At 41.3% G+C, this 25936-nt stretch overlaps 1 protein-coding gene across 2 annotated transcripts in view; it reads right to left on the bottom strand.

The window, feature by feature from the left end:
• ERAP1 (endoplasmic reticulum aminopeptidase 1) overlaps positions 1–23715 on the bottom strand; it is a 30392-nt gene extending 6677 nt beyond the window's left edge. Inside the window, exons 1-14 of one of the 2 annotated variants that reach the window (XM_012773781.3) lie at positions 23661–23715; positions 16284–16827; positions 14289–14427; positions 11397–11531; positions 10408–10528; positions 9484–9638; positions 9010–9123; positions 7662–7793; positions 6200–6331; positions 5976–6047; positions 4494–4654; positions 2953–3032; positions 2263–2446; positions 143–299 (exon numbers count right to left, since the gene is read on the bottom strand). In XM_012773781.3, the coding sequence (XP_012629235.2) occupies positions 143–299; positions 2263–2446; positions 2953–3032; positions 4494–4654; positions 5976–6047; positions 6200–6331; positions 7662–7793; positions 9010–9123; positions 9484–9638; positions 10408–10528; positions 11397–11531; positions 14289–14427; positions 16284–16810 (2109 nt within the window). In that variant the 5' untranslated portion in view covers positions 16811–16827; positions 23661–23715. The remainder of the gene's footprint in view (positions 1–142; positions 300–2262; positions 2447–2952; positions 3033–4493; positions 4655–5975; positions 6048–6199; positions 6332–7661; positions 7794–9009; positions 9124–9483; positions 9639–10407; positions 10529–11396; positions 11532–14288; positions 14428–16283; positions 16828–23660) is intronic. The other variant, XM_012773776.3, reaches the window with a different exon arrangement.
• Between the last annotated feature and the right edge of the window lie 2221 nt (positions 23716–25936).

The following is a 25936-nucleotide window of genomic DNA, read 5'->3' on the forward strand; positions in this document are numbered from 1 at the left end:
CCTTCCTATCTATCCAAATACTGAATTTTTATTTGCTTTTCCTTTATATATATATGAAGTCACACACATATATATACACAATGATAAGCACTCTTTTTCACACACACACAAACACAATTATATAACTATTCCAGGCTTTTACCTTGAATTGAGTTTCTACTTCATTCATCTCTCTTTTCTCCATTAACTTATACATAGGTATCAGCTCATCCAAACCTTGGAACACGGGCATAATTTCAGTTTCACGTTTCAAGTACAGGGTTAAATCCAAGGCTTTTTCAATCGATAGCTTTCCAATGCTGATCAAAAAACACCATAGTTAGTGGCTTAAAAGAAAATCCAAGAAATCAACTTTTTGCTTCAAAGTGTATTTTAATCTTCCAGCAAAACCATTCAATCAGATTAAAATGCCCCTTGTACAAAGCAACTGTTACATCAGTCTCTTTTTTGTCACACATAACATAATATATAGCCTGTTTACACTGGGGAGGAAGTTTCTCAAATAATGACACTAGCAAGGGCTGAGTGTGGGTAAGACAGAATGGAAGCAGGTCAGCATCTGACCCCATAGGACACTGGCTTGTGCGCCAAACTTCCGGAGTTAAGAAGAGGATTCCATTTATGGAGATACCTCAAAGCGATACAAGTAGATCTACCATTTGATCCAGCAATTCCACTACTGGGCATCTGCCCAAAAGATCAAAAGCCATTTTATGAAAAAGACACCTGCACTCGAATGTTTCTAGCAGCACAATTCACAATTGCAAAGCTGTGGAAACAACCCAAGTGCCCATCAATTCATGAGTAGATTAATAAAATGTGGTATATGTATACCATGGAGTACTACTCAGCTTTAAGAAACAATGGTGATACAGCACCTCTTGTATTTTCCTGGATAGAGCTGGAACCCATTCTACTGAGTGAAGTATCTCAAGAATGGAAAAACAAGCACCACATGTACTCACCAGCAAATTGGTATTAACGGATCAACTCCTAAGTGGACATATAGGAGTAACAATTATTGGGTGTCGGTCAGGTGGCAGGGGGGAGGAGGGGAGTATATACAAACAATGAGTGAGATGTGTAACGTTTGGGGGATGGTTATGCTTGAAGCTCTGACTTGAGTGGGGAGGAGGGCATGGGCAATATACGTAACCTTAACATTTGTACCCCCATAATATGCTGAAATAAAAAATAAAATAAAAGATCCTTCAGGAAGCCTGGTTAGATTCAGCCAAACGTACAAGTCCCTGGAGTAAATTCATCTTCTCCATTTCAAAAGACACTGAATATACATAGAAATCCTTCATTACAGAGGGTTGGCATTAAAAGCCTCAATGGTAGGATATATACTTAAGTAAACACAAAATCTCTAAGATTCAAGCAAAAATATGCTACAGAGGAGAAAGTTTTAGGCAGGAAGAAAGAGCTAGATGAGTAACCCCTAGCTTTCTCCCCTGTTGTTTTTTGTCACCTTGGGAGACCCCGTTTGCTGGTAAGAAGAACCAGAAAGAAGAACACACTCCAGGCAGAGGGACGTGGGATAGAACAATCATAGAGCTACCCCTTCCCACATGGATGGTTCCCCTTAGGACTTCCATTCTGCCTAAAAAGTGAAGAAGTTTAGGCTTGAGGAGCATTTCCTTAAAAACCATTGTCATGGGGGAAAAAAAAAAACAGCTAGCGTTCACTCTTTCCGCAACTACTCAAAGGTCATTGGGTTGGGCCAGAGTTTATGAGCTGTATTCCATAAAGATGCTGTAAAGTTCGGATATCTGGTTTAGGAAAGAAAAAGAATCCCTCCTTTAATCCAAGAGATGCATTACTATAGTGACAACTTGGGCCTGGGTCACTTAGTCTCCTGAAAAGGCTTCAAGATGGTTAAGGACCCCGCATGGGAGACACCTGATCTGGCAGAGCAGGAACAGAAAAAGCTGCAGGACCAGGGATGAGGCCAGGGACTTCGCCAGGATGTCAGTCTCCTGGTTTTCTACATCTTTGCTTCTGTCTGCTCTGAGTCGTTAATGAGGAAGATTAAAATACAGATTCCTTCCTTCAAGTTACTTAGCAAGTCACAGACAGGAGGTGAATGCTAATCCTAAGGCTAAAAGCAATCTTGAATGGTTAGAAGAACTTAGGGAGAAAACACCTTTCAGCCTCTTCTTAGCAATCCATCAATCATTTTCATCTTCAGAAATCAAACATTCGAACGATAACAGCTGCTTTCAGAAACAAAGCCCGACTCTGTGCAGCCTGTATTACCTGACAAGCTGAAATGCGTTGTTAATGAGACTCGCCCGATCATTACTGCTGATTGCTGTGTGTGTTCCTTTTAAAAGGCCGGTCAAAGAATCCCATCCATCATCCTCGTAATGCACGATGTAATAGCCATTCATTCCCACGTTAAATTTGATCCATTCCACCTCTTCTGGGAGGATGAGCACATCTAGAGCAAATAAAATAAATCATAGCTCCATTTACCCTCTTGCCTGGTGAAAGCTTTTGTGATCGGAGACTGGACAAGGAAATCAGAGAAGAGTTTAATACTGAACAACGATTTGAAATCATCGCTTATTTCTTTTAGAAACCAGAAAACAGCAACTCAAGAGACAAAAGCCAACACCAGCTTTAGACATGCAATGTGTGAGATTTATAGATCTATGAAAAGAATGCAACCACATCTCTGGCCATACGTATGATACAACCCAGTGATGTTAACAAAGTATTAGGGAGTTTTCACTAGTAATCCCTGCTTTTTAGCATTACATAAATCAACTGTCTTCATCTCTATCTTGCAAGATAATGGTCATATTTTTGTAAAACCAGAAAGTATTTTCAGTCTGATCCTTTTTGTTTTAACTCGATAAACAGCAAAAGAAACTCAGTATTTAAATCCTACATAGTTCCATACTTCTTCCTTGAAGTGAACTAGTTATTTCCACAAGAAATTACCTGTTTTTGTTTTCAGCAAAAATCTATGGACCTTATCTGATTTGCTGGTGATGAATGTCAACGGAACATGCCACAGGTACCTAAGAGAAAGGAGGGACGGATTGTTGATTTGTTGCTTTAATTCTGCAAGTAGTTATTAAATCACCTCTCATGTGCCAAGCACTGGCTAGTTTAGGATGGGGTGGTACTAATCCTGCTGTGGCCAGGCTCTCAAAATAACTGCAGTCTGCTTTCCAGCTTTGTAGGGGGTGTCAGCTCAAGCATTGCTCATCCTTCTTGGACCCTTTGAATAGAGCTAGGAATTTGGGCTCAAGCGAGCCTTCAAAGCCTTTACTGATTGACTGATTGGAGCTCAGAGGCCTAACTTTAAGACACTGGCCACTAGGAATAGCACAAATCAACATCATGTGCTCCCTACATCATATACTGAGAAGGACACATCGTTTTGGTGGAATTCCGACCAATGATGCATAACCTGAATCTGATCATGAAGACACAGCAAAAGCCCCCAAGTTGAAGGACATTCTATAAAATATCTGACCTGTACTCTTCAGAAATGTTAATAACAAGAAACACAAAGACTAAAGAGTTGTTTCAGAGAAAACAGAGACCAAAATGATGTGACAACCAAATACCACATGTGATCTTGTATTAAATTCTGAACCAGAATTTTTCTGTTTTGCTATAAAGATATTTTTAGGACAATTAGAAAAAGTTGAAAGGGGTTTATAAATTAGATAAAAGTATTGTATCACATTCATTTCTTTGTTTTGATCATTGCATCATGATTATATAAGTAAATGTTCTTTTTTAAAAAAAATATGCTGAAGTATTTAGGGGTAAAGGGGCATCATGTTTCCAACTTACTCTCAAATAGTTTAGAAAATATATGCCATGTATGTATTTATTTATATACACACACAGAATGATAAAGTGTTAACATATATCTGGATAAAGGATATATGGGGATTCTTTGTACTATTCTTGCAGCTTCTCTATAAGTCTAAAATTATTTCAAGCTGAAAAAGAATGTTTTTAGTATCCATCCATGGTCAATCAAGTTGCAGCCTCTCATTTTTAGTGATACCCTTCTGTGGCATTAAGCTGACAAACAGGTTCCAAGATCTGACCCAGACTTGCAAAAAATGCAATGAAGTCTCTCATAATTCCCAGAAATCGAGTAAATTCTTCTATCCTTGGCCCCAACCCAGATGCACTATTGTAATTTAGTAGCAGTTGCTTAGATTGGAGCTGATTTCAAGCCAGTAACCAGAAATCACTATCCTATCAAACTATAAAAATAGGAGATTATTAAAATAATTATATATCTCCAACTTCACTGAAATTAACCAAGGTTTAAAGCCTCCTTAATTCTCTTGGGAAGAGGGGGAGGGTGGTGTAAGTCGACATCATAGGATACATAGATCCAACTGAAACAGTTTAGCAATAGAGGTAAGGGCACTATTTCAAAAGTGAGGTTTCATCCTATAAGACAGATAATTACCTAGGCAACAAAATGAGTTTTACTCTATGAACATTACCCAGTTCCTTTTTCTGGGGCATCATCAGATCCCTTCATATAGTGCTCTTGCCTCATGTGTACGTTCCTCCCTCTCACCGTGACGGTTATCAGGGGAAAGCCTTTCTGCAGAGTCCAGGTGTTCATCATGGTTTTCACATCCAGGCCTTCCTGACGCCAGTGCTGGTTTATACACAAGAAGCAGATGCATCACCCACTTAACCCAAGTCTGGGAAAAGAGAGAACACCAGCTGGTGCTCAAAAGACGGCTACCAGCTGACGACCTTCTCCGGGGAGCTCTTCCAGATTCCTTCCTCCGCTCCCCAGCCCACTGCTCTGGCCCCCACACACCCCACTGTCTCCAGCCATCACACCTCCATTAGAGCACCGACTGTTTACTTTGCACTTTCCTCCATTACACATGTGTATCTTGAGGACAGGTGGCATATCTGGTTCTTCCGGGCACACCTCGGGGCTGGCATAGCACCAGGCAAGAGGCAGGCATGTGAATAAACGAAGGGAGAGAAAGTGGCCAGGTTTTCAACACCCCCATAATTTTGCTGGCTCTGAGACAAGCAAGGTAGGAAAAAATGTTTAGTCAAGAGCCCGTGTTTCCGAAGTGATAACACAGAGATGGTCCATACTCAACAAATGGTCGTGAACGCAAAACGGGATATGCAATTTGATACTAAAAAAAGCTTTTAAGAAAAGATTTAAGAGGTAGTAAAAGGATAAACTATGCTACAGGACCAATCTAGAAACCACTGCAAAAAGGAATCTCTTGAAACAAAAAAGCCAAGAAAATAAAAATATAGTAGATAAAATTCTGTTGACTCTCCAGACTCACCTTCAGCTGCCTGTGAAAATATTCTACAAGTCCAGATAAACAGAGACTCGGACTGTTTTATGACTTAGATTTTGTGAATACTTTATAGCTTAGCATTTAAAAACATGAGTTAGATCAAAATTCAATTCCCTGCTGTGCAATTTACCAACCATATGCCTTTGGATTTCATATTCCCACCTGTAAAAGTAGGGGCAGTGAGAGAACCCAGCTCATAGGTTTATGATGAGGCATAAAGGAGATAAAACACACAAGTGCTTAGCATGTGCCTGATACCTAGTAAGTGTTCAAGAATGTTCACTGCCATTATTTGTCCTTGCACAAAGGCAAGGCTTTGGAAATGACTGACACATCCTCCTGACTGCTACAATGCCACCCCATCTACCATAGAAACATGTCACAAATCCACTTTACAGAAAAAGTAAAGCTGCAGAAATTAGTATCAGTAACAAGTAATACCAAATAAGGCTGTTCGACCCTCTTGTATCAACACATTTTAAGAAAAATTGTAAAAGAATGTCAGTCTGGTGTAGCTTAACTGCAGAATTATCTGGAATAAGGGTGATACAATCAAGAATCTCAGAAAGCCTGGCACAGAGTCACCCTTCAAAGAATATGGAATAAAAGAATGTACTCAAGGGAACAGATATAGAGACTTACTGAGGATGAAGATGAATGTTGACTTCCAGGGCAAAAGCCATCCATCCCTTGTGTGTCATCTGTAGGGCAAATCTAAAAACCAAAACTAAGCACATCACTCTTGTTTCCATAGAAAACACTCATCATTCTTCTCAGAGGGATTAATGTGATGCAGGGAAAACAAAACAAAACAAGATAATAAGCCTGTTAATCCCAAACACAGAGATACACAAAAACATACTTACACTTGCCATGCTATTCCACAGGTCCTCGTTTTTTGTGTTTTTATAGCTATACTTCTGGAGATACTGTACGATACCACTTTTAAACACATCAGCACTAAGGTAATCCCTTAGCATATTCAGAATGCAAGCTCCCTGGAAAGATAGCAGAAATGATTGTTATGTATGGTTTGGTCTCAACCTAGTCTGCCATCATATGTTATTTGGCAATAGTTCTTCTAAAATGCAACTGCAGTAACATTGTTAGTGTCTGGCAATTTGTAGAACAGAGTAGTAGGTTAAACCTAGACATGCGCAGGCAGGAGATCTTTCTAACATGATTGTTTATGCCCACTAGAACCATTCTTTTCTATCAGTAGCCAGGCCTCCCTGCGGAGCAAATTAGTATTATCTGCCAGCTGCCTTTGTTCACATCTGAGTGGATGATGGGACAGATTCAACATCAGACCTTTAACCAGCACCTGGCTTTCCCACTGCCACTCCCGGACAGGAGTGGAGAGAGGTGGGCACAACAGGGGCAGAGGACTAAGGATGGAAGCAAAGGAAGCCCATTTCTGGGTAAGTTCTTTTCCCCTCCACTCCCATTGCCATAGATTGTGAGTCACCAATGCAAATGCCTCCAGTGGCATATGACAGGTGATGTAAACAAGGGAATTAGTCCAAGGGTAAGAAGAATGCTCTTTTACGTTATGTTTCCTCTGTGCTTTTGATGGAAACATGCAAGCAAGAAATATTTTTCTGTTTGTGACAAGAAAAACAATGGCAAAGCACAATGATAAATGGCAACACACTCTCAGCCTCAGGGAGCTGAAGACAACAGGAATAATTGGGAATGGTAGGGGAAGTGGAAAAGCAGAACTTTGATCTTATAAAGAAGGAGCCACAACTTAGTTCCAGCTTATGTTACCAAAGGAAATACAGGCCCCGAGCATGGTTCTTCAGTGGCCCAAATCTCCTTTTTATTCCCCCCCACACCCCAAGAGAAGCCAGAAATCTAGATTTTTATATGTATATAAAATCTCCTAATTATGAAATGTCACCAACAATTTCCAACTCTGTCATTAAACACACAGTGCAGGACAGCATGTTGCAGTTCAACAATATAAACCATTTCTGAAGGCCCTGAAAGGTAAGCCACACAAGGCCAGGAGTTTTTGCCTAGCACAAAGTTGATGCTCAATAAATACCTATTTATTGAATGATGAATAGAGTTTCTCTACGCCATAAATTTTCAACCCAAGAAAGAGTTAATGAAGAACTGAATATAATCTTTAGGATTATGAACAAAACTCCAAGTTAGGTCTAAAAGAGTTAAGCATAATTCATTTCATTTGGCAGCCAGCACAAGTCAGGACAGAAGGCCTTCAATCTGGGTTTAGGCCCTCAACCTTACCTATAAATAACCTCTCCACCCCAGTATTTGCAACTTCAGTGTCCAAACCGGACCTTTATAATCCACTTTTACCTTTTCATAAGACACATCATCAAACATCTCCCGAATCTGAGCAGGGTTTTCCACAGGTGTGGACACAGGGTGTGAAGAATTTAAAGCATCTAATTCCATCGCATTAAAACACTTGCCCAAAAAATAATCTCCCTATTGAGACAGGAAAAAAGAAAATATCACCTATGATTTACATTTAAATAAAAATATGAAAGGAGGAAAGTCTGATCTTGGGTAATTAGTCTATACTTCAAATTTTGGAGCCAACCTATTCCATATGTCTAATATTTATGAAATAAAATAGAATTATTGCTTTCTATAAAGTATCTCAAAACAATAATTTTAGGTAAATATTATGGATTTTGTTCATCTTAAATGCCTATCACTTTAGAATAAAGAAAATTTCACATTAACCTAAAAATAAAACCATTATGCCTATAGCCAAATAGCAACAAAATAAGAAACTAAAATGCATAGTGATTTCAACATTTCCAGTTGTTATCTGTACTATTTTAGAGCATGTAATGAAAAAAATGGAGAACAAATTCCAACCTCAGTCTGCTTTACTATGGCACATTAATTCAATAGAATAATATGCATACATAATCACTTATTATTAAAGATTATGTAGAAACATAAGAAAATGTTTTTGTTCCCTTATAGTATAATATTGATATGTACTTTACAATTATAATGGTATATAATAATGTATATAGGCAGATGAAAATGGGTAGTAAATATTCACAAATGAAAAAGAATCATAATAAGGTAAAGGATTTTTTTTTATAAAAGTTTACTTTTAATTTTGTTAAATGTGATTTTCTCAAGTTAAACATGTGATTTTTAAAACAAATACATAGCAGTTCCACAGCATTAAATCTGTTACTCATGAATTATGTTGCTTTACAATTAAATGTGCAGCTACTTTATGCATAATTCACTTGATTTGGCAAGTAGGGTCCTATGGAGATAACAGCATTCTGTACCTAATAATTCTGCAATGAGCAATCTGAGAAGTTGCTCAGAATCTGAGAAGTTGCTCAAGTTGGAGAAATTATATGGAACATTCAGGCTGTCATTATTTCTATTTCTTTCTATTTCTTTCTGTCTATTATTTCTATTTCTTTGATATTAAGGAATTCAGCACCTAATTTTCTAACAATCATAGATTCACAATTGAGTCTGGAAATAAGTCTTTGCAATGTATCTTGAAAGTTTACTAGCATTTGTGAAATTCATATCTAAATTCTCAAGGAGGTTATCAATGAACTCTTCCTATGACTTCTATAATCAAAGATATATTTTCCAGCAACACTGAACAAAACAACAGATTAACCTAAAATGTAAAAATAAGTAAATAACTACTTACAACTTTCAGTTCAGGATGGGTCACACTGACAGATACAAACTCCATAAACTTGGCAAATCCCTCATTTAGCCAAAGATCATTCCACCATTCCATAGTGACCAGGTTCCCAAACCACTAGAAGGAAAACACTGCTCAGTTTATTCACACATTGCTATGGAGACTGGATTACCTGCTTCCTAGGATGGCAGCCATACACAAAAGCCACTCAGAAATACATTTTAGATATCAAATGTCAGTTTATGAATGTTACCATATATTTATAGAAATAATACTTTATCAAAGTAAAAAATAAAAACCTTTCAAATGCATTATAAAACATGAAACCTAATGTTTTAAGGAAATAGTTTCTCTTATGAGAAAAACGGCAAGGTAAAAACTATAAGCATAATATGTGAATAGCCTCATATGTCCCATAAAAGTGACATAAATATAGTTTAACTATACTTTTTAAAAAAAGTATGAGTAAGCTTGTACCTGGTGTGCGAGTTCATGGGACACAATCATTGTGATGCCAAGCTTACTTGATGCAGAAGACTTTTCTGCATCAAACAACAGGGCAGATTCTCTATACGTTGTCAGTCCCCAGTTTTCCATTGCACCAGACTGAAAGTCAGGAATAGCAGCGAGATCTTGGGAAGAAAGTAATAGAATAATATTACCAATCTCTAAGCTGCACATTTCCCCAAATGCACTAACATTCATGGTTAGGAATGGGTGTTAGGACGGAAAAGCCAAGCTGCCCACACAGCACCATGGAGCTCTAGACTGGAGGAGCCTTTCACAATGGAGAAAAAGGAGCTCGGTGACTCAGGGTCACTTTGCTATGATCACTACAAAGTCAGACATGTGTCTCAGGCCTCTTTACTCCATTTCTAACTTCATGAGGAGGAGTTTTGGGACTGAATAATCTTAACAATTACTTCAATAATCCACTGTATTTTAAATGTCCAATACCTACATATACCTAAAAACTCAGACAATAGTTTTAAGGGCTCATACAAGAAAAAAAATGCAGATTTTCTTACACCATATAAATTCATTCCTTTAAAAAATCCTATTGAGTACCCTCTATGTCCTTGCCAAGCATGTGCCAATAACAAAAAAACACAGCCACTTCCCTCTGCTGTTTGCCCACTATAAAATCAGAGGGCAAAATAGTCCCCATGCCCTGTGCCTCAGCAACTGTATCAAGATCTGCTTTTACTGTCACTGGAAGTTCACTGTACAGATCAAAGGTGAGGAAATGCTCAAAAGGATCAACCAGACGTTTGACACTGGCTGGGGTTATGACTTGAGGGGCTGCTGAGATAGCCATGGGGACACACCAATTCTAATGCTCTGTAATCCTATGACTGGGTCATCCAATGCCACATCACGGTATTTGGGTAAAACCTCTACCTTGTTTGGGTAAGGGGTATGGTATCCCGAAATAATCCTCATAAAACTCTAGGAGAGTCACCGCAGCACCCAGTGCATAATCTGCTTGATTTATCTTGTCTGGTACAGCATATACAGAAACCTAAAGAGAAAGGCACAAGAAAGGTATTCAAATATCTTACTAGCTTCTCTCCAGACTTGCATGATACTGACATTAAGGCCTTCATACTGTGGGATATGGTTACCAATATTAAAGATGACAATTGGGAATCCCATTTCTTGTAGCAATGCTGACTGTTCCCAATCAGTTCCACTTCTGAAAACAACTGCAAAATGTTGGTAATATACACAAATATTTTTTTCTTAAATGTGCTCAGAAGGTGGCAAAAATGAAAGGAAGACTTAGAGGCCACAACTGAAGTGACAGCCAGACCCTCTGAGGTCAGCACCCTGCTTTTGCCTTAAGGGCACTAGCCCAACACAGCTGGACTTGAGCTTTGGTTCCCATGGCACTGAAGGACTCAAGGGATAAGAGACAGCTGGACCCCGAAGGCCATGCCTTTAGTGTAAAGGTAAACTAGAAATGACCACTCCTTTCTCCAAGCCAGTTGCTCTATCTTGTTTCCTTCCCACAGGCAAAAATCCCCTGCTCAGACAGTCAGTAACATTTAGTTCCAAACTGCAGAAAGCTATAACCAGAAGCAACCTTAGAAACCATTGCAGGATCTCATCCAACCCACACCTTCCAAAGAAGTGAGAGGCAAGTTCCACAGGGAGCAGGGCCGAGGTCAGAGAGCTAGGTAGTGGTAGAGCCAAGATCATGACTCAGGCCAGGCCCAGCTCCCTCTGTGTTGCTGCTATTACAATGTCACTGTACAAGTGGGCATCTGTGACTACAGGGTGACCAACCATCCCAGTTTGCCTGAGTTTGAGGGGCTTCCCAGGATGCAGGACTCCTAGTTTTAAAACCAGGACAAATTGGTTACCCTATGTGACAATCATAGGCTCACCTTGACTCCACTCTTGGTCACCTTGCTGACAGACTGAAAATCTGAAATAATGAAGGCCACCAAATAGGTGCTCATCTTCACGGTGACATCAAAATGGTCTTCTATGAGTCCTTCGGCAATAGTCACAGATTTCACCTAAAACCACGATAACTCAAATTATTAAAGAATGCAATAACCTAATATACTAAACACAGATTATGAAGAGAAATTTCCTAATTACCGGGCCTAATATTAAAAGTATATGGCATAACATTTCTATGATTACTTTAAAAGTTCTTGTTCTAATATCTGGCTGTAATTTAGCTATTAAGGTGAAACCATTCTCAATTTCTTTCTTTCTTTTTTTATTTCGGCATATTATGGGGGTACAGATTTTAAGGTTTCAATAAATGCCCTTTCCCCCCCTTCCCCCACAAGTCTGAGTCTCCGGCATGACCATCCCCCAGATGGTGCACATCTCACTCATTATGTATGTATATACCCATCCCCCCTCAATTTTTTTTAATGAGATAATTCACATACCATAAAATTTACCACTTTAAAGTATGCAATTATGTGGTTTTTATTATATTTATAAAGTTGTATAACGACTGACCCTCAATTTCTTTTAAATAATCCAGATCATTACAAATTGACTCATATTTAATACACATGAATTGACAACATGGATGGGACAAGGGCAAAACTAAGACTGCTGGTTTTGCCAAGATGTGGTCCACTTGTCCTTAAATATTCAAGAATTATCTGGAAACGCAATGTCTAGTACATACTCTGAGAAAACAGATAACTGTGTACTGCCTGAAAACAGTGTTTGTTTTTCTACACAGTTGAAAGTAATCTAGGGATAGGCCTGATCCTGCAAGACCTCTTCCAAACTCAGATTTGCCTCATTGGAATCAGCTTTTAAGTGCAATCAGGAGTAGCCTTGCGGGTAGAGTGGGTGGATGGAGGTACGGTGTAAGAGGTCTGCTCCTAAAGAAGAAAGGCTAATAGCTCAGCAATAAGAAGCGCTGAGATGAAATCTTGGAGAAAAAAGTAGCCAGAACTAGCCTGGGGAAACCACATTAGCAGGCACTTTTCCTGTAATCCTATACCTATCTCTATTGCTATGCCCTTCTCCTTCTTATTTATGCCTGCTGGCCACCATTTGGCCATTCAGACTGACTCTGCCAGCAACCTGGGTTTACTTTTAAAGGATCCCAAATCACCTTTTCTTTTTAAATGCCTCTGCCCGCCCCCAACAAAAAGTCCCATTCCTGAAGTTCTGCTACTTATTAGGAAAGTAACCTGATTAAACTAACTCAAATTTAAATGTGATGGACTTCTGCCCACTGCCCAAACACGTCAATGTTCCAAAGGTATATATTTGTTTTTCCAGCCTCCAAGAAGACTCTTTGAGACCCCACTGCCCTCCACCTCAGCTCCACATCTGCAGCCTGAAGTCAGGCCACTCCTGTTAGATTTCTGATCTATTAGATCTAATCCTATTAGATTTCTGCCCAGGGAGCAAGACTGCATTACAGATTCTCCTGTCCTCAAGAGGTGCATCCTGGATACACACGGATTTAGACTACAGCATCTTCATGCAGCCTCCAGAGCTCCTGGCTCTCCCTCTGCAAGCCACAAATTTCCTCACTGCTTAGTCCATCTCTCTCATGTCCCCACCTCATTCCTGTTCCTTCATTCTCCTAGAGCAGTGATTCTCTAATAAATTAGAGGACTCACTCCTGTCTCAGGGAGCAATACCATAATACTGGGGGAGACAATGATATTTTGAAAAAAAGCATATTATGTAGCTCAAATTTATATTAGGAAAATAACATAATTGCTTCTTTTCATATACAAGGGAGGGAGGTGACAAAAGTTCTTGGCTGGTAGGGATTTTCAAAGAGTGTTTTTTTATAGAGGATAGTCCTCTATTCTCTATAAAGGAGGTCAGAATCTTGTTTGAGGAAGGGATCATTAAGGTATTCAAAGGCGTGTATCGAGTTTGAAGGTTTATAGAGTTTTAAGAAGTACCGCGCAAGGGGTTGGTCGCTCAGGGTCCCTTCATGCTAAGATATCGCTTACCTGGCCAGCGTAGGGATGGGGCTGGTCATTCTTCAGGACTCTTGAGCAAAGCCTGTTCCACCCTGACTCTCATCCATGGTGCACTTCTCTGAATAAAGCATGTGCTCCCAGAAGGTGGGATACGCTAGGTGCGGAATCACAGCCCAGCTGATGCTTTTCTAAGCTAACAGCATCTTAGGATGATAAATAGTTTTATTTCACCTGGCACTGTCATCGTCTCACCACGTTTAAAAATCAGAACGCCACCCACATCTGCTTTGAAACTGGGGGATAATGGTTTCTTTTAAGAGAACTAAGCTAGCTGTCATTACTTACATGCTATTCTGGAAAGATTACTTTTGTTCTCTTTTTCTGTCTGCCCAATTTTGTGCCCATAGTTACAAACTATATAGTCAATACTAGCAAAGAGTATGTGGAAATGATAGAAAATCCCTATATACTAGAAATGTGGCCTTATTCAACAAAGCATTCTCTTTAGAACTCTCTTAAATTTTTATGTGAGAAAAACGAGGGTGAAAGTGTTTTGTGAAGGGCACTATCATTTAAACCTGGCCCGAATTCCTTAAAGTTTCCCGCCTATCAACATTGATAATCTGGAATGTCACTCTTACCGAAGTCGTACGTTTTTCAAGGGCAATTTTTCCTTTAACTACAAATAATGGTGACTTGAAACAAAAGCGTAGGTTGAAGATGAAAAAAGAAAAGGTAGCAACTGTCTGCCTGGCAATAAAACAAAACAGGTGACCCAAATGCCAGCTGTCACTAGGGAAACACAAGCCACAGAGAACCAAAGGATTTTCCTGTGCATAGACACAGACTCACCAAGGGCATGTTGGAGATGGCAAGGTGCCGGGGCTCCCTTCTAATCTTGATGGAGAAACTTGCTTTGAAGGCAGGCTCATCGAAGCAGGGGAAGGCCATTCTCGCTGCAGTGGGTTCAAACTGTGTTGATGCAAGTACCCTAAGATAACGGCAAATGACTTACAAACTGATCGAGAAGCACCGGAGACTCCAAAATAGGAGGCTGTCGGCTTTTTAATTCCTATAGTTGCTGTAATATGGATGGATTTCACTCTTAAAAAAATGTTCTACATGACAAAAGCTATCATGAGCTAAATTAAAAGATAAGCAAAAAAACTGGGAAAATCCATAGAAAAGTATTTAAAGAAGAGTTAATAGCCTTAACAGATAGTGAGCTCTGAAAAATCAGAAGGAAAATACCCAACAATCAAGTGAAATCTCAGGCAAAGGTCATACATAAGAAATGCAGAAAAGAAAAACAGATCATTAATAAACATATCACCAGCTGCTCAACTGCCTTCATCAAAGTAATGTAAATTAAAGGGAGATACCATTTTTTGGCCTCTTTGCTCTACAAAGATTGCCAATATATGGTATTGGTTAGGTATAAGGAAATATAACAAGACATATCCAAAGTTTGTAGACTCTTTCACTTACCAATTTTACATCTAGGCACTTATTCTAAAAAATAATTTACGTGGATGTTCATCAAAATGTTACTGATTCTAAGAAGTTGGAAAGAATTTAATTTCCAACCATGAGAGATTAAATAATTAATGTGCAAGCATATATTTTTATAAAGTCATTAAAATGATGCCTAGTGATAGTCATTTATATAAGACATCTTTCCAATATATTAAGTTTTCAAAAACTCCATCATAAAGAAAATATAACAATTCCATTTACATAAAATAACATATATGCATACCCAGACAGAAGGCTAGGAAGATATTCCCCTGAAATAGAAGTAGTATTTATTTCAGGAGGCTATGATTAGGGTAAATTTTACTTTGTAAAAAATTCTTTTTGGTAGCATCTGACTTTTTTACCTCGATAAAATAATAGAGAATTAGAAAAATAAGCTAGTATAATCTAACAAAATTTAATTTGGTTTTAAAATTTAGCATAAAATCTCCCCAAATAAGTTCCCTCCTTAAAAAAAGAAAAAAGAAAAGAAAAAAGAACCAAAGTAAAGCAGGTAGGGATCTCCAAAGATGTCTCAATTCAGAGAAAAATATTTCCTCTAATAGGCTGCTATGGACTGAACTCCCCACCCCCAGAAGATATGATGAAGTCCTAACCCCCAGTATTTGCCAATGAGATTTTATTTGGAAATAGGGTCTTTGTAGATATAATCAAGTTAAGATGAGGCCATCAGGCTGGGCCCTAATCCAATATGACTGGTGTCATCTTTTATAAGATTTTATCGTCTTTTATAAGATGATAAAAATTTGGGCACAGGGAAACACAGGTAGAACAGTCAGGTGACAAAAGAGGCAGGGACAGGCATGATGCAGCCACAAGGCAAGGATGCCAGGGATCCACGGCCACCCCCAGATGCTAGGAAGAGGCAAGAAAGGATCCCACCCAGAGTCTGAGAGACAGCTGGGCTTGCTGACACCTTGACTTCAGACTCTGGCCTCCAGAACCATGACAGAATACGTTTCTGCTGTTTTCAGCCACCCAGTCTGTGGTACTTCGTTCTGACAGCCTCAGGAAACCAACGCAGGCCAAGAGAATTAAAAACGTTTATTATGTCTCAGAAATCGAATTAAATAAACAAATAGGTATTTACTCTGATAGAATTAAAGGAAAGAAAATTGGTTAAGGTAGAATGAAGAAAGATTTAAAAAGCACAGAAAAGATCGGCCATTTTTAATACTATAAAAAAAAGATGTAAGAGCAAAACTGAAGAAAGAGTTGGGTAACAAAGGGAATTTTAAAAGACAATCCATCTAAAAATAATAAAGTTAGTGTGTACAGCCCTTGAAGCCTAAAAAAATAGAAAAAAATTACCTCACTTCCCCTCCCTCGGTTCTGTAGGTACTTTTATAAAATCCATGGAAATTCTCAGAAAGATTGCCAGCATAGTGGATGACAACTGTGTACGGGAGCCCAACGCGCAGAGGCTCCGGAGCCAGGAGTGCGATTTGCTCATGAGCACGATGTTCCAGGACCCTCAGTGGTTCTTCCGACGGCCTCTCTCCGGCTCCTTTCCTGAGGGTGGCCTTCGATATCTGCAGGTGGTGACTATGCAGGATGATGGCACTGGTGGGCTGGCTGGCTGTGATTTCTACTTCCGTGGTTCCCCAGAAAGTCAGCGTGGTGAGATTTGCGTGGATCATGAGATCATAATGAACCGGGATGACATGCTCAGGAAGTCGCATTTGATTCCAAGGAAATGGTGTCCCATTACCGGCCTCTGGAGATGTAGCTTCTCTGTTCTGACACCATGAAGGAGTTGACACAGTTAAGAGAGTCAACAGTGAGGGAAGTAGACACGGCATGGTTGCAAGTGGCCACTTGAGAGACAGAGACACCATCTTCTCGCTCAAACCACCTAGTGGCACGGATGTATAAAAGCAAAACGAAATAAATAAAAGTCATTAAGATGTTCTCCAGACAGAGTAATTTTACACTGTGTCCACCCAGCATTAATAGATATAAATACAAACTTCCAAGAGTACTAGGTCTTTTCCTGAAAGTAAAACTACCTCCCCTACCTAGAAGAAAAAGTTTATGGTTAGTAACAATCAGTAACACTACTAGAAAGCATCATTTGGCTTTCAAAGATTAACTCTATCAGTCCAAGCTCTTGGTTGAAAGCAACAGAACAAGCCCTGGCTGATACAGGAAGAAAAGGAACCCTTGGAGGACCCTTAGTGGCTCACTAAATGGGTCACAGAGTTGCAAGACATTTGAGAAACCAGGCTCATAAAACAGGCAAAGATGGACAGCCGGGGCCAAATCAGAGAAACATCTCATTGAGATTCTGCTCCCCACCAACACTGGAGCTCGGAGAAAGCTGGTCTACCGCCATGGAAATCAGATGCTGACGCTGCTGCAGCCACCACTGGAATTAGTTCTCCACTGTCCCTGCAACTTTGCATGACTTGTTTCAGCTTCAAAGTTCCAGCTTTGAAGTCCTATTGCCTGAGCTGAGGTGTGACATCCATGCGACCAGCAGGAAAGTGGAGAAAACCAGGATCTGCACTTCTTAGCTTCTGCCATGGGAAACAAGGCCTCGCTTCCCACCAAGCCTAACAAGGTAGAGCATTCCCAAAACACGGGAAGCATAGGAAGAGGAGAGTTAGATTGTGAGTAGTGAGGAGGGAAAAAAGGCAAGTATTGGTAACAGTAATCTTTAATAACATCAGTGTTATTTAATAACACTGTTTAATGTTTAATAACATCAGTGTTATCATGTCAAATTGTCATGCCAAAAGTCAATTAAATATTTATTTAGCCAGGAATGACTTAATGAGTTTAATTTTCCTGGTAGTTTGTGACAAACATATCAGTCATCTGGATTCTCTCTTAGAATCGTCCTACAAGGCCGTGTGCTGAGTACTGTGTGGGATATGATAATACACACGACACTGACCCCACCCTCGAGGACCTCGAACTCAGGAAGAACAGAAAATACTCATGTGCAAATAACGAAACATAACACTGAAAATGTGGAGCATTTGAAAATAATACTAAAAGAAGGTGCTGGGAAGAATGGAATGATATTTCCAACGAGAGAGAGGGTCCCTGGCTGCAGTGACTCCTTGGGATGTCCACAGCCTGGAAGGACAGCTTAGATTTGGAACTGGGGAAAGCATTAACGGCATCACAAGTAGAGCAAATGGGGCAGGCGCTAAAGCTAAAGCACTAACGGAGGAAGTACAAGGCTGTTCAGGCAACTAACGTGGACAGAAGGGAACCCAGGAGGACTTGATGGAGAATGATTATTTGCAAGGGAATGAGAGTAGTAATTCCAAGATCAGGCTCAAGCATGCGGAAGTTATGCTGCAGACTATATTTTGTACTTTATTTTAAAAGCCACGGGACATAAAAGCAATGTGAATTTTAAAGGATCTGGCAATCCACTTTGCCAAGATTCAAGCAAAGTGGTTTCTTTTCCTTACACAAGCACACCTCTCTACCAGGTGTTTGCCAGGAGGGACCCCTGCCAGGTGAGCTCAGTAATTGGCCCTAATTCACTCGAACTCCCCTGGCTCCTGGACATTTGGATGGGATGAGAAAAGTGGTAACCGTACAAAGTGGATCCCTCGAAATGATTATGGTACAGAGGATTCTCCCTCTCTTAGATGTCACATTCTCAATTGTAGCTGCCTATTAACATTATCTAGGAAGCTTTTAAAATTTTTGATGCCTGGATCCCTCCTGACAATCATTAACCTGGAATCTACGGTGATGAGATCAGGGCATCAGTTTTTTTCAACATCCTAGAGATTCTACTGAGGAGCCAGGGCTGAGAAGCTCCAACATAATCCTTGCCAGACGCTGGCCTTACCCCTTGAACCACATGTGATGGGACATTACTCCAAGGCAATAGCTGACATGGCCTTCTCACCCCTCACTTTCCATCCTGCCCCCTTCTCAAACACACAGATCAAGGTCCCTCCCTCTTCTCCCCTGTGGAGTCGATCTGGAGGTTAGATAGAAAGGATCATACACCATAAAGACAGTCAGTCTCATAATCTCAGTTCAAAAGGCACCACTCAGATGAAACAGAAAGGAGGTGTGAACAGGGAGAACAGTTTCTTCGTTTTTTTTTGTCTAAAACCAATTAAAGGATGCTTTCAACTACAGAGGAATAGAGCAATATGGAGAAGAAAGCTTAAATACCAATATGGTAGAGAGTTCCTGCCCCTACCTCCTCAGGCAGAACGATGGATTTCCACTGAGTTTGGGGAAGCAGAGAGTAAAAGGAACTGTATCCTGACTACACCTGGAATTTCTGATAGCAGCAGTTTAGTGGGCTCAGCCCTCACCCCAAGATAGTAGAAGGTTCCATGCAGGTGGCAGGTTCAAGCATGCAAGCACTCTGGAAGTCCCCAACTATTCTCCAACAGCCCAAGAAAAAGGAGATCTAAAAATTCCAACTGGTTCTGAGCTGACAGAAAGGCCCGCGGGCTGCTGAGGGGTTGGTGGTGGGACCTCGCATCAAAGGATTTGCAGGGTTGGGTCTATGCAGGGGTTGTTTCTCAAGGATACAGTGTCAGAAACCAAAATGGGACATGTAATGTAGACAGCATAAATGTTGGAATTCATTCACCCACATTCAATGGAGAAATGATGCAAACTTCCATAAATACTGAGTCTTTCCTAAGACGAAAATTTCCTGCCTTGTATACTTGATTTAACTATGAAAAAGAAGTTTACAATCAGCAAAAACCACTAAAATCAACTAAATTTTGTCTTCTATTGGCTCCTAGGCAGAATTCTTAGAACCTGTAACACATTAGTGAACTTAATTTTTTACATGCCTGTTTCTCTTTAGTAAATAATAAGCTCCCCAAGGCAGGGATTATGTCTTACTGGCCTGGTCTTTCTGGTCATAGACATTTCACTGAATGTTTGATACTGAAAGGTTGAGATGCAGTCTCCTCTCCTAAGTCATCAGACTGAGTGATTTCTCTGAAACATAGTTTTCAACAAATTGTTCTCTCTCTCCTTAGCCTTATCTTAAAACACAAACCCACTATATGCATCCTAGGATCTGCTATGGGTTTTTGATTGTTCCCCAAATGTGACCAATACTTTCTCTATCCACATCTCTTGCTCAACATCTCTATCCATCTCTCTGCTCAAGGACTCCCTCCACCTCAACAACTTTCTCACATCTTTCAAGTTCCAACTCAAATGAGACATCCCTGGGAAACCTTCCTTGAATATTCCAGGCACAAGGGACTTTTTCTTCCTTTGAAATTCATGGGACTTTTTTTGTTCCTCTCATGACATCTTACAGCACCCTGCATCAAAATACTATAAATGATGCACTTGTAATATTTTTCCTACTATCTTATAAACTCTTGGAAACAATACTGTTTTTATCTCTGTATTGCATCTAGAACTGTATCTTGCATATAAGAGGGGTTTGATAAAAACTCAGTGAACTGAATTAAGGATTTCACTGAGAAAAATCTCTAAATCCCCAATGATAGGATATCCAAGATTCTGTGATCATGTTCCAGTGTGTTTAGCTTTTCCCCAGAAAAATTAGCGCTCGTCAGGCTTGGATTCTAATAGTAAGTGTTTCAGTTTGAAACAGGTCATTTCATGGTTCTGACTGGTCTCCTAGAGTCAAGTTTTATTAACAATTTTCTAAAAGGGATGCAGTTTAAATAAAAAAAAAAAAAGGCTCTCAGAAGCAGTAGTCTATTGAATATAAGCAGCTCCTTTCCAAGAAAAGTACAATTCTTTGTCAAGTAAAACTCCATGCCAAGAAGGAATAAGAACTAACATTTACTAAGCTCCTCCAAAGAGCCAGCTGGGCACTTTACACATTCTCTCACTCTAATAGCCTATTTTCCCCGTTTTGAGGTAGAGAAGCAACTGAAGCAAAGAAACATTCATGTACCTTTGTCAAGTTCATATAACTAGCTGGAATGCAATGTAAGTGTGTGTGACTATAAACTCCCTGCTTTTTCTGCTTCACCAAGATCTCCTTCCTTTGTGCTTTTACTTTCTGATTTCCTCCTACATAGTACTCTCCTCATTTTCCCTTTGCACGTTATCAAGACTCACATTGTTTTATTTAAGAACTTCAAGTAGTAGTCTCTGACATTTTTTCTACAAATGTAGTTTTATATAAATATATATACACACACATATATATACACATAAAATTATAACTATACAATAATATATATATTAGGCTTACGGTCAGAAAAGAAAACCAAGGTTCTTGTTCTGCCACCTACTGTGCAAGTTATTTAATACAAGTTTCATTTTCCTCACGTGTGTAATGAGATGATAATGATAACACCTTTCTCATGCATTGTTATAAAGACCAAGTGAGTGAAAATATTTTTGATTTTCATTCCACAAATATTTATTGAGAGCCTATTATGTGCCAGGGGTTTAGCTGGGTACTAGCAATACAAGACAACACAGACCTCAAAGAGCTAGAAAGTGGAGACTTTTAACAAGTTTACACAAATATATATATTAATAGTTACTAGCTGTGATTACAGTTATGAAGGAAAACATACATACACACACTGAAAGAGAATAACAGCAGACCAATTTACATCAGAGGCTCTTTGAGGACATTTTAGCTGAGACTTAAAATACAAGTTAATAAGAAGAGAGGCAGCAGGAGAGTGTTCAGACAGAGGGAATACCAATCATTTTGCATACTCAAAGGCAGTAGAGGGCACATGGTTATTATGAAGGCCAGTGAACTTGAAACATAAGTTCAACTTTGAGCAAAAGATATACCTGGAGAGGTGGGCAGGGGTCAGACCACCACACATTCTCATAGGCATGTTAAGGATTTTGGATAACATTCTAAGTGCAATGAGAAGCCACTAGAAGGATTTTGAGCTAGGTCAACTTAGGATCCAGTTCACATTGTAAGAAAATTACCCTAGTTGCTGTGTGGAGAGTAGAAGATTGGAAAGCAGTTAGACTGAAGGCCAAGAGACCAGTTAGAAATTAGTCTAGACCAAGCAGGCTAGTGGCTTGTCCTGGAGTGGTGTGGAGAGAGAGGGAGAAAGAGAGGGCACGCAAGAGAGCGGGCACACACTATGGATGGGTTCAACATCTGTACCTAGGGTTCAAGAGATATCCAAAGGGATATATCAAGCAGGCCACTGAATACACAGGTTTAGAGCATGGAGATAAGGGGTTTTTTTTGTGGTTTTTTTGAGACAGAGTCTCACTTTGTTGCCCAGGCTAGAGTGAGTGCCGGTGGCGTCAGCCTAGCTCACAGCAACCTCAAAATCCGGGGCTCAGCGATCCTACTGCCTCAGCCTCCCGAGTAGCTGGGACTACAGGCATGCGCCACCATGCCTGGCTAATTTTTTGTATATATTTTTAGTTGGTCAATTAATTTATTTCTATTTTTGGTAGAGACGGGGTCTCGCTCAGGCTGGTTTCGAACTCCTGACCTTGAGCAATCCGCCCGCCTCGGTCTCCCAAAGTGCTAGGATTACAGGCGTGAGCCACCGCGCCCGGCCGGAGACAAGGGTTTTAAAGGACTTTCCCATACTATATTCCTTAAATGTTTTAAAAAGTATTTTCCTTTGGCTTCTGATCAAACTAAACCACCTTTCACAGTCAAGGTCGCCAAAGTGCAGCAGACTTTCCTACCCAACTTTAATTCACAGCCAGGAAGGGTCCAAGATATTTTAGGAACCTTCCTCAGGTTGCCTTTGGCGACTGTGACTGAAGTCACAATCACCATGGAAGGCAGCCTTTCCCTTTATTGGGACACTATAGAACGTAGATCAAGAAGTAATGGATGTTCTTCCAGAACTTCCTGAACAATGAAATTAACAAGCACTGATAATAGCTTGTCACTGCTGATAAATAATAAAAATGCTGAATTAATTCGAAAACGTTAACATACTCAAGCACCACCTGAAAATGCGCTGCTTATCAATTTAATTCCAAATCCCTGAGGGAAGAGATAACTCTACCCAATTTTTTTGAAGTTATTATTTTTTATTTTTAATGGTTGACTATGTCTCGAGTTGAGAGCAAATACTTTTAGACATTTAATAGAAAACAGAGCATTTCTTTCCGAACCCAGCCTACACAAAGAACTCCACCAACAGTGAGGAAGTGTCTGCTCTTCCTCTTCTTCTCATGAAATTCACTTGCTGGCCCACCTGGCGAGGTACCCAGATAGAAAACTCAACAGGAGAGCTTTATCTGAATAAACCCGGGCTGGAGCCAGCGCGAAGTGGGGAGACAGGGTTGCTGGCAAGAAGTTTAGGAGCAACAGGGAGGGAACTGACCTTGAGGACACTTGCGTCCCGCGGATGCCACAATACCCCACCCCCACCCCAGCAGTTAACCCAAAGCCACGTTCGTTTCTCCGGGAGCTAACGACAAGGTGCCCTCCTTGGCCTAACCCGCTGTCCACCCGCCCCTCCCTTGGGCCCTACGCGGGAGCTGGTGGCCTGCGCGGCTGGCAGGAAGCCGGCGGCGAGGCGGAGCGCGGAGGCAGCTCCTGCGGGCGGACCCAGCGCGCCGCCCGTGCGCCCCGCGCCCGCCGCGCTCCCCGCGGACTCGGGCCCGGCCCGGCGACTCCCCTCGCCCAGCCTCGTGCCCCGCCGCCCTGCTCTCCGCGCCCCAAGCCCTCGGCCCCCCGGCGGGCGCAGGGAAGGGGCCCGTGCCGCGTTCCCCTCTCTCCGGGAGGGCGCGCAGTACCTGGGGTCCGGGCCAGCTCCCTCGCGCCGCCGCCGCCGCCTGCCTCGCAGCCCGGGACCGAAAGTGAAAGCGGAGCCCGGAGAGCTGCGGGCGGGCGGTCGCGGAGGGACGCGTCGGCCCGAGCGCTGGCGGCGCCCCTGGCTGAGGCGGGAGCCTGGGAAGGGGAAACCCGGGAGTGGGGCCAACCAGGGGAGTGGGGCCGCCGCTCCCAACTCGGGGTCTCGATTCGTAAATGGGCGCCGTGGGCCTGGGAATCTGGGGGGCTGCGATGCAGGGGACCGGGCGGGGAGGAGCACCCCTTAATAAACGGGGATCTTTTCTCTGTGTGTGTCTTTTGAGGTGTGTTTTTTCACTGGTTAGACATTAGCGTTGCGGGGACTCGGGGCACCCAGGACAGAGCTGGTGCTCCAGCGGGGGACCGACGCCGGCAGCCGCTCGCCAGTCCGCCAAGCATGGACGGGCTCGACGCCCATTGGAGGCAGAGGGTGTCCGTCATCTCGCTTCCGCAAATGGGCTGATGAGCGCTTGGCCCGCCTCAGGAAGAAACAGGAACCGCGGAAGTGCCCTGTTGTGACAAAATGCTGAGCGTTTCAGTGGAGGGTGACTGCAGTAGCAGGTGCTGCAGAGGAGGAGGGCGGATCACCGATGGCCCCAGAACTTCCCTGCCATTACAAGGGACACTGTACCCCAAGGATTGGCTGCTTCCAACATTAAGACGTTTCCCTGATTTTTCAAAGCAAGTGACCAATTCTTTGCGCCCATAAGAACATTTAAGCTTGGATGAGATGTCCAAAAAAAGCTCATTTTTAAACAGTTAAGGGTGAAGGAGGTAACAAGCCAAGAAAACACATTAAATCTAACCGAATGCTGCACGTTGGTGAGTGGACCGTGGTACCTGTGGAAGTAGGACCCTTTTCATGCCGTTCTCGGGCCATTTCCTCCCACTTTCTCATTAGCTTTCTTCCCTTTGAGAACGTGATTGCAAGACACTGGAGCAGTATTTCTCAGCATTTTTTTTTTCAATCTTATGCCCCCTTCTGAAATATATAACATTTATTTCTGCATATTCTCTCCAGTCAAGAACATTTTGTAATATAAAAGTTAACACCCTGTTCCCAGACTCAACCAGGGTGGGATCAAGGAAAGCTTTTTCACTAAAATTTAATAAGAAATGGGAACTTTGGGATCTGGGAATTTCTGCATGTTCAGAATATGGCAGGAGGTATCACTAGATATTACAGCTATCTCCTCCAAGACCTCCAGGCATCTCTGAGTCCTCTCAGTTTATTCAAGATTAGAACTTCTTGTCTATTAAATGCATAGTTTCTTTGCTTTCTTATTTATAATTTTGGATGTGATGGGTTTCTTTAATTTCTAGTGTGTGTGTGTGTGTGTGTGTGTGTGTGTGTGTGTGTTTCCTGAAGGTCAGAAAGGCAAGGACAAATGCACCAAACAGACTGGAAGCTGATACAGAAGACTGTTGAGGAGGCAGGGACAGGGCAGTGCCTCTTCTGCAGGAACCGGGACAGAACTGAGCTGTTTGCCAGGAGAGAGCTGAGACCAGGCCACCCTCCACACTGGTCCTCCCCAAGCTCACCCTGGCCCAGACTTTAGCCTTAGTAGCACTGGCCACATGATTCAGAGTTCAAGTGCATTACAGGCAGTGATACACCAGAGAATTTGACAGTATTCCCTTCTAGTTTCAAAACCCTAGAAGCCTTTGAGGGGATGCAAACCCTGGAATAAGGACTTTAAGGATTCCTAGTTGTAGAGTCTGTGAGATCAAAATGGCAAACTATCAAGCTTAGAAATGGTTAGAATGGAACAGAGAGAGAAAGAGTACCTAGGTTTCTTGATTTCCTACCAACTGTTAGGTACCGTGCTAAATGCTAGCCATATGCGTGTGTGTATAATATAATTTTTTCAGCAATCCTATAATGTACGAATTATGCTTTATGGACGAGAAAAATGAGACAGGTTGGCAATTTGCTCAAAGTCAAAGAGAAAATAAATAATGAAACCTATTTTGTCCCTAGATAGGTCTATTTGACACCAAAATCCATGTTTTTCCCCCTAAATCGTACTATTCCATCAGTGAGCTGTTATTCACTTCCTCCTCCTCTTCACTCCAGGCCCATTTCGCTCAGTGCTTCTAGCTTCCTTTCTCCAGTCAGCCCCTGTTAATTTCCCAGCCTGAAAATACTTCCTGGGGTCCCCAAATTTCCTTTCCTCGGGTATTAGGCTATGCAGCTGTAACAAAGTAACCCCAGAATACC

This window comes from Microcebus murinus, chromosome 11, assembly GCF_040939455.1.
Source record: "Microcebus murinus isolate Inina chromosome 11, M.murinus_Inina_mat1.0, whole genome shotgun sequence".
NCBI classification, from domain to species: Eukaryota; Metazoa; Chordata; class Mammalia; order Primates; family Cheirogaleidae; genus Microcebus; species Microcebus murinus.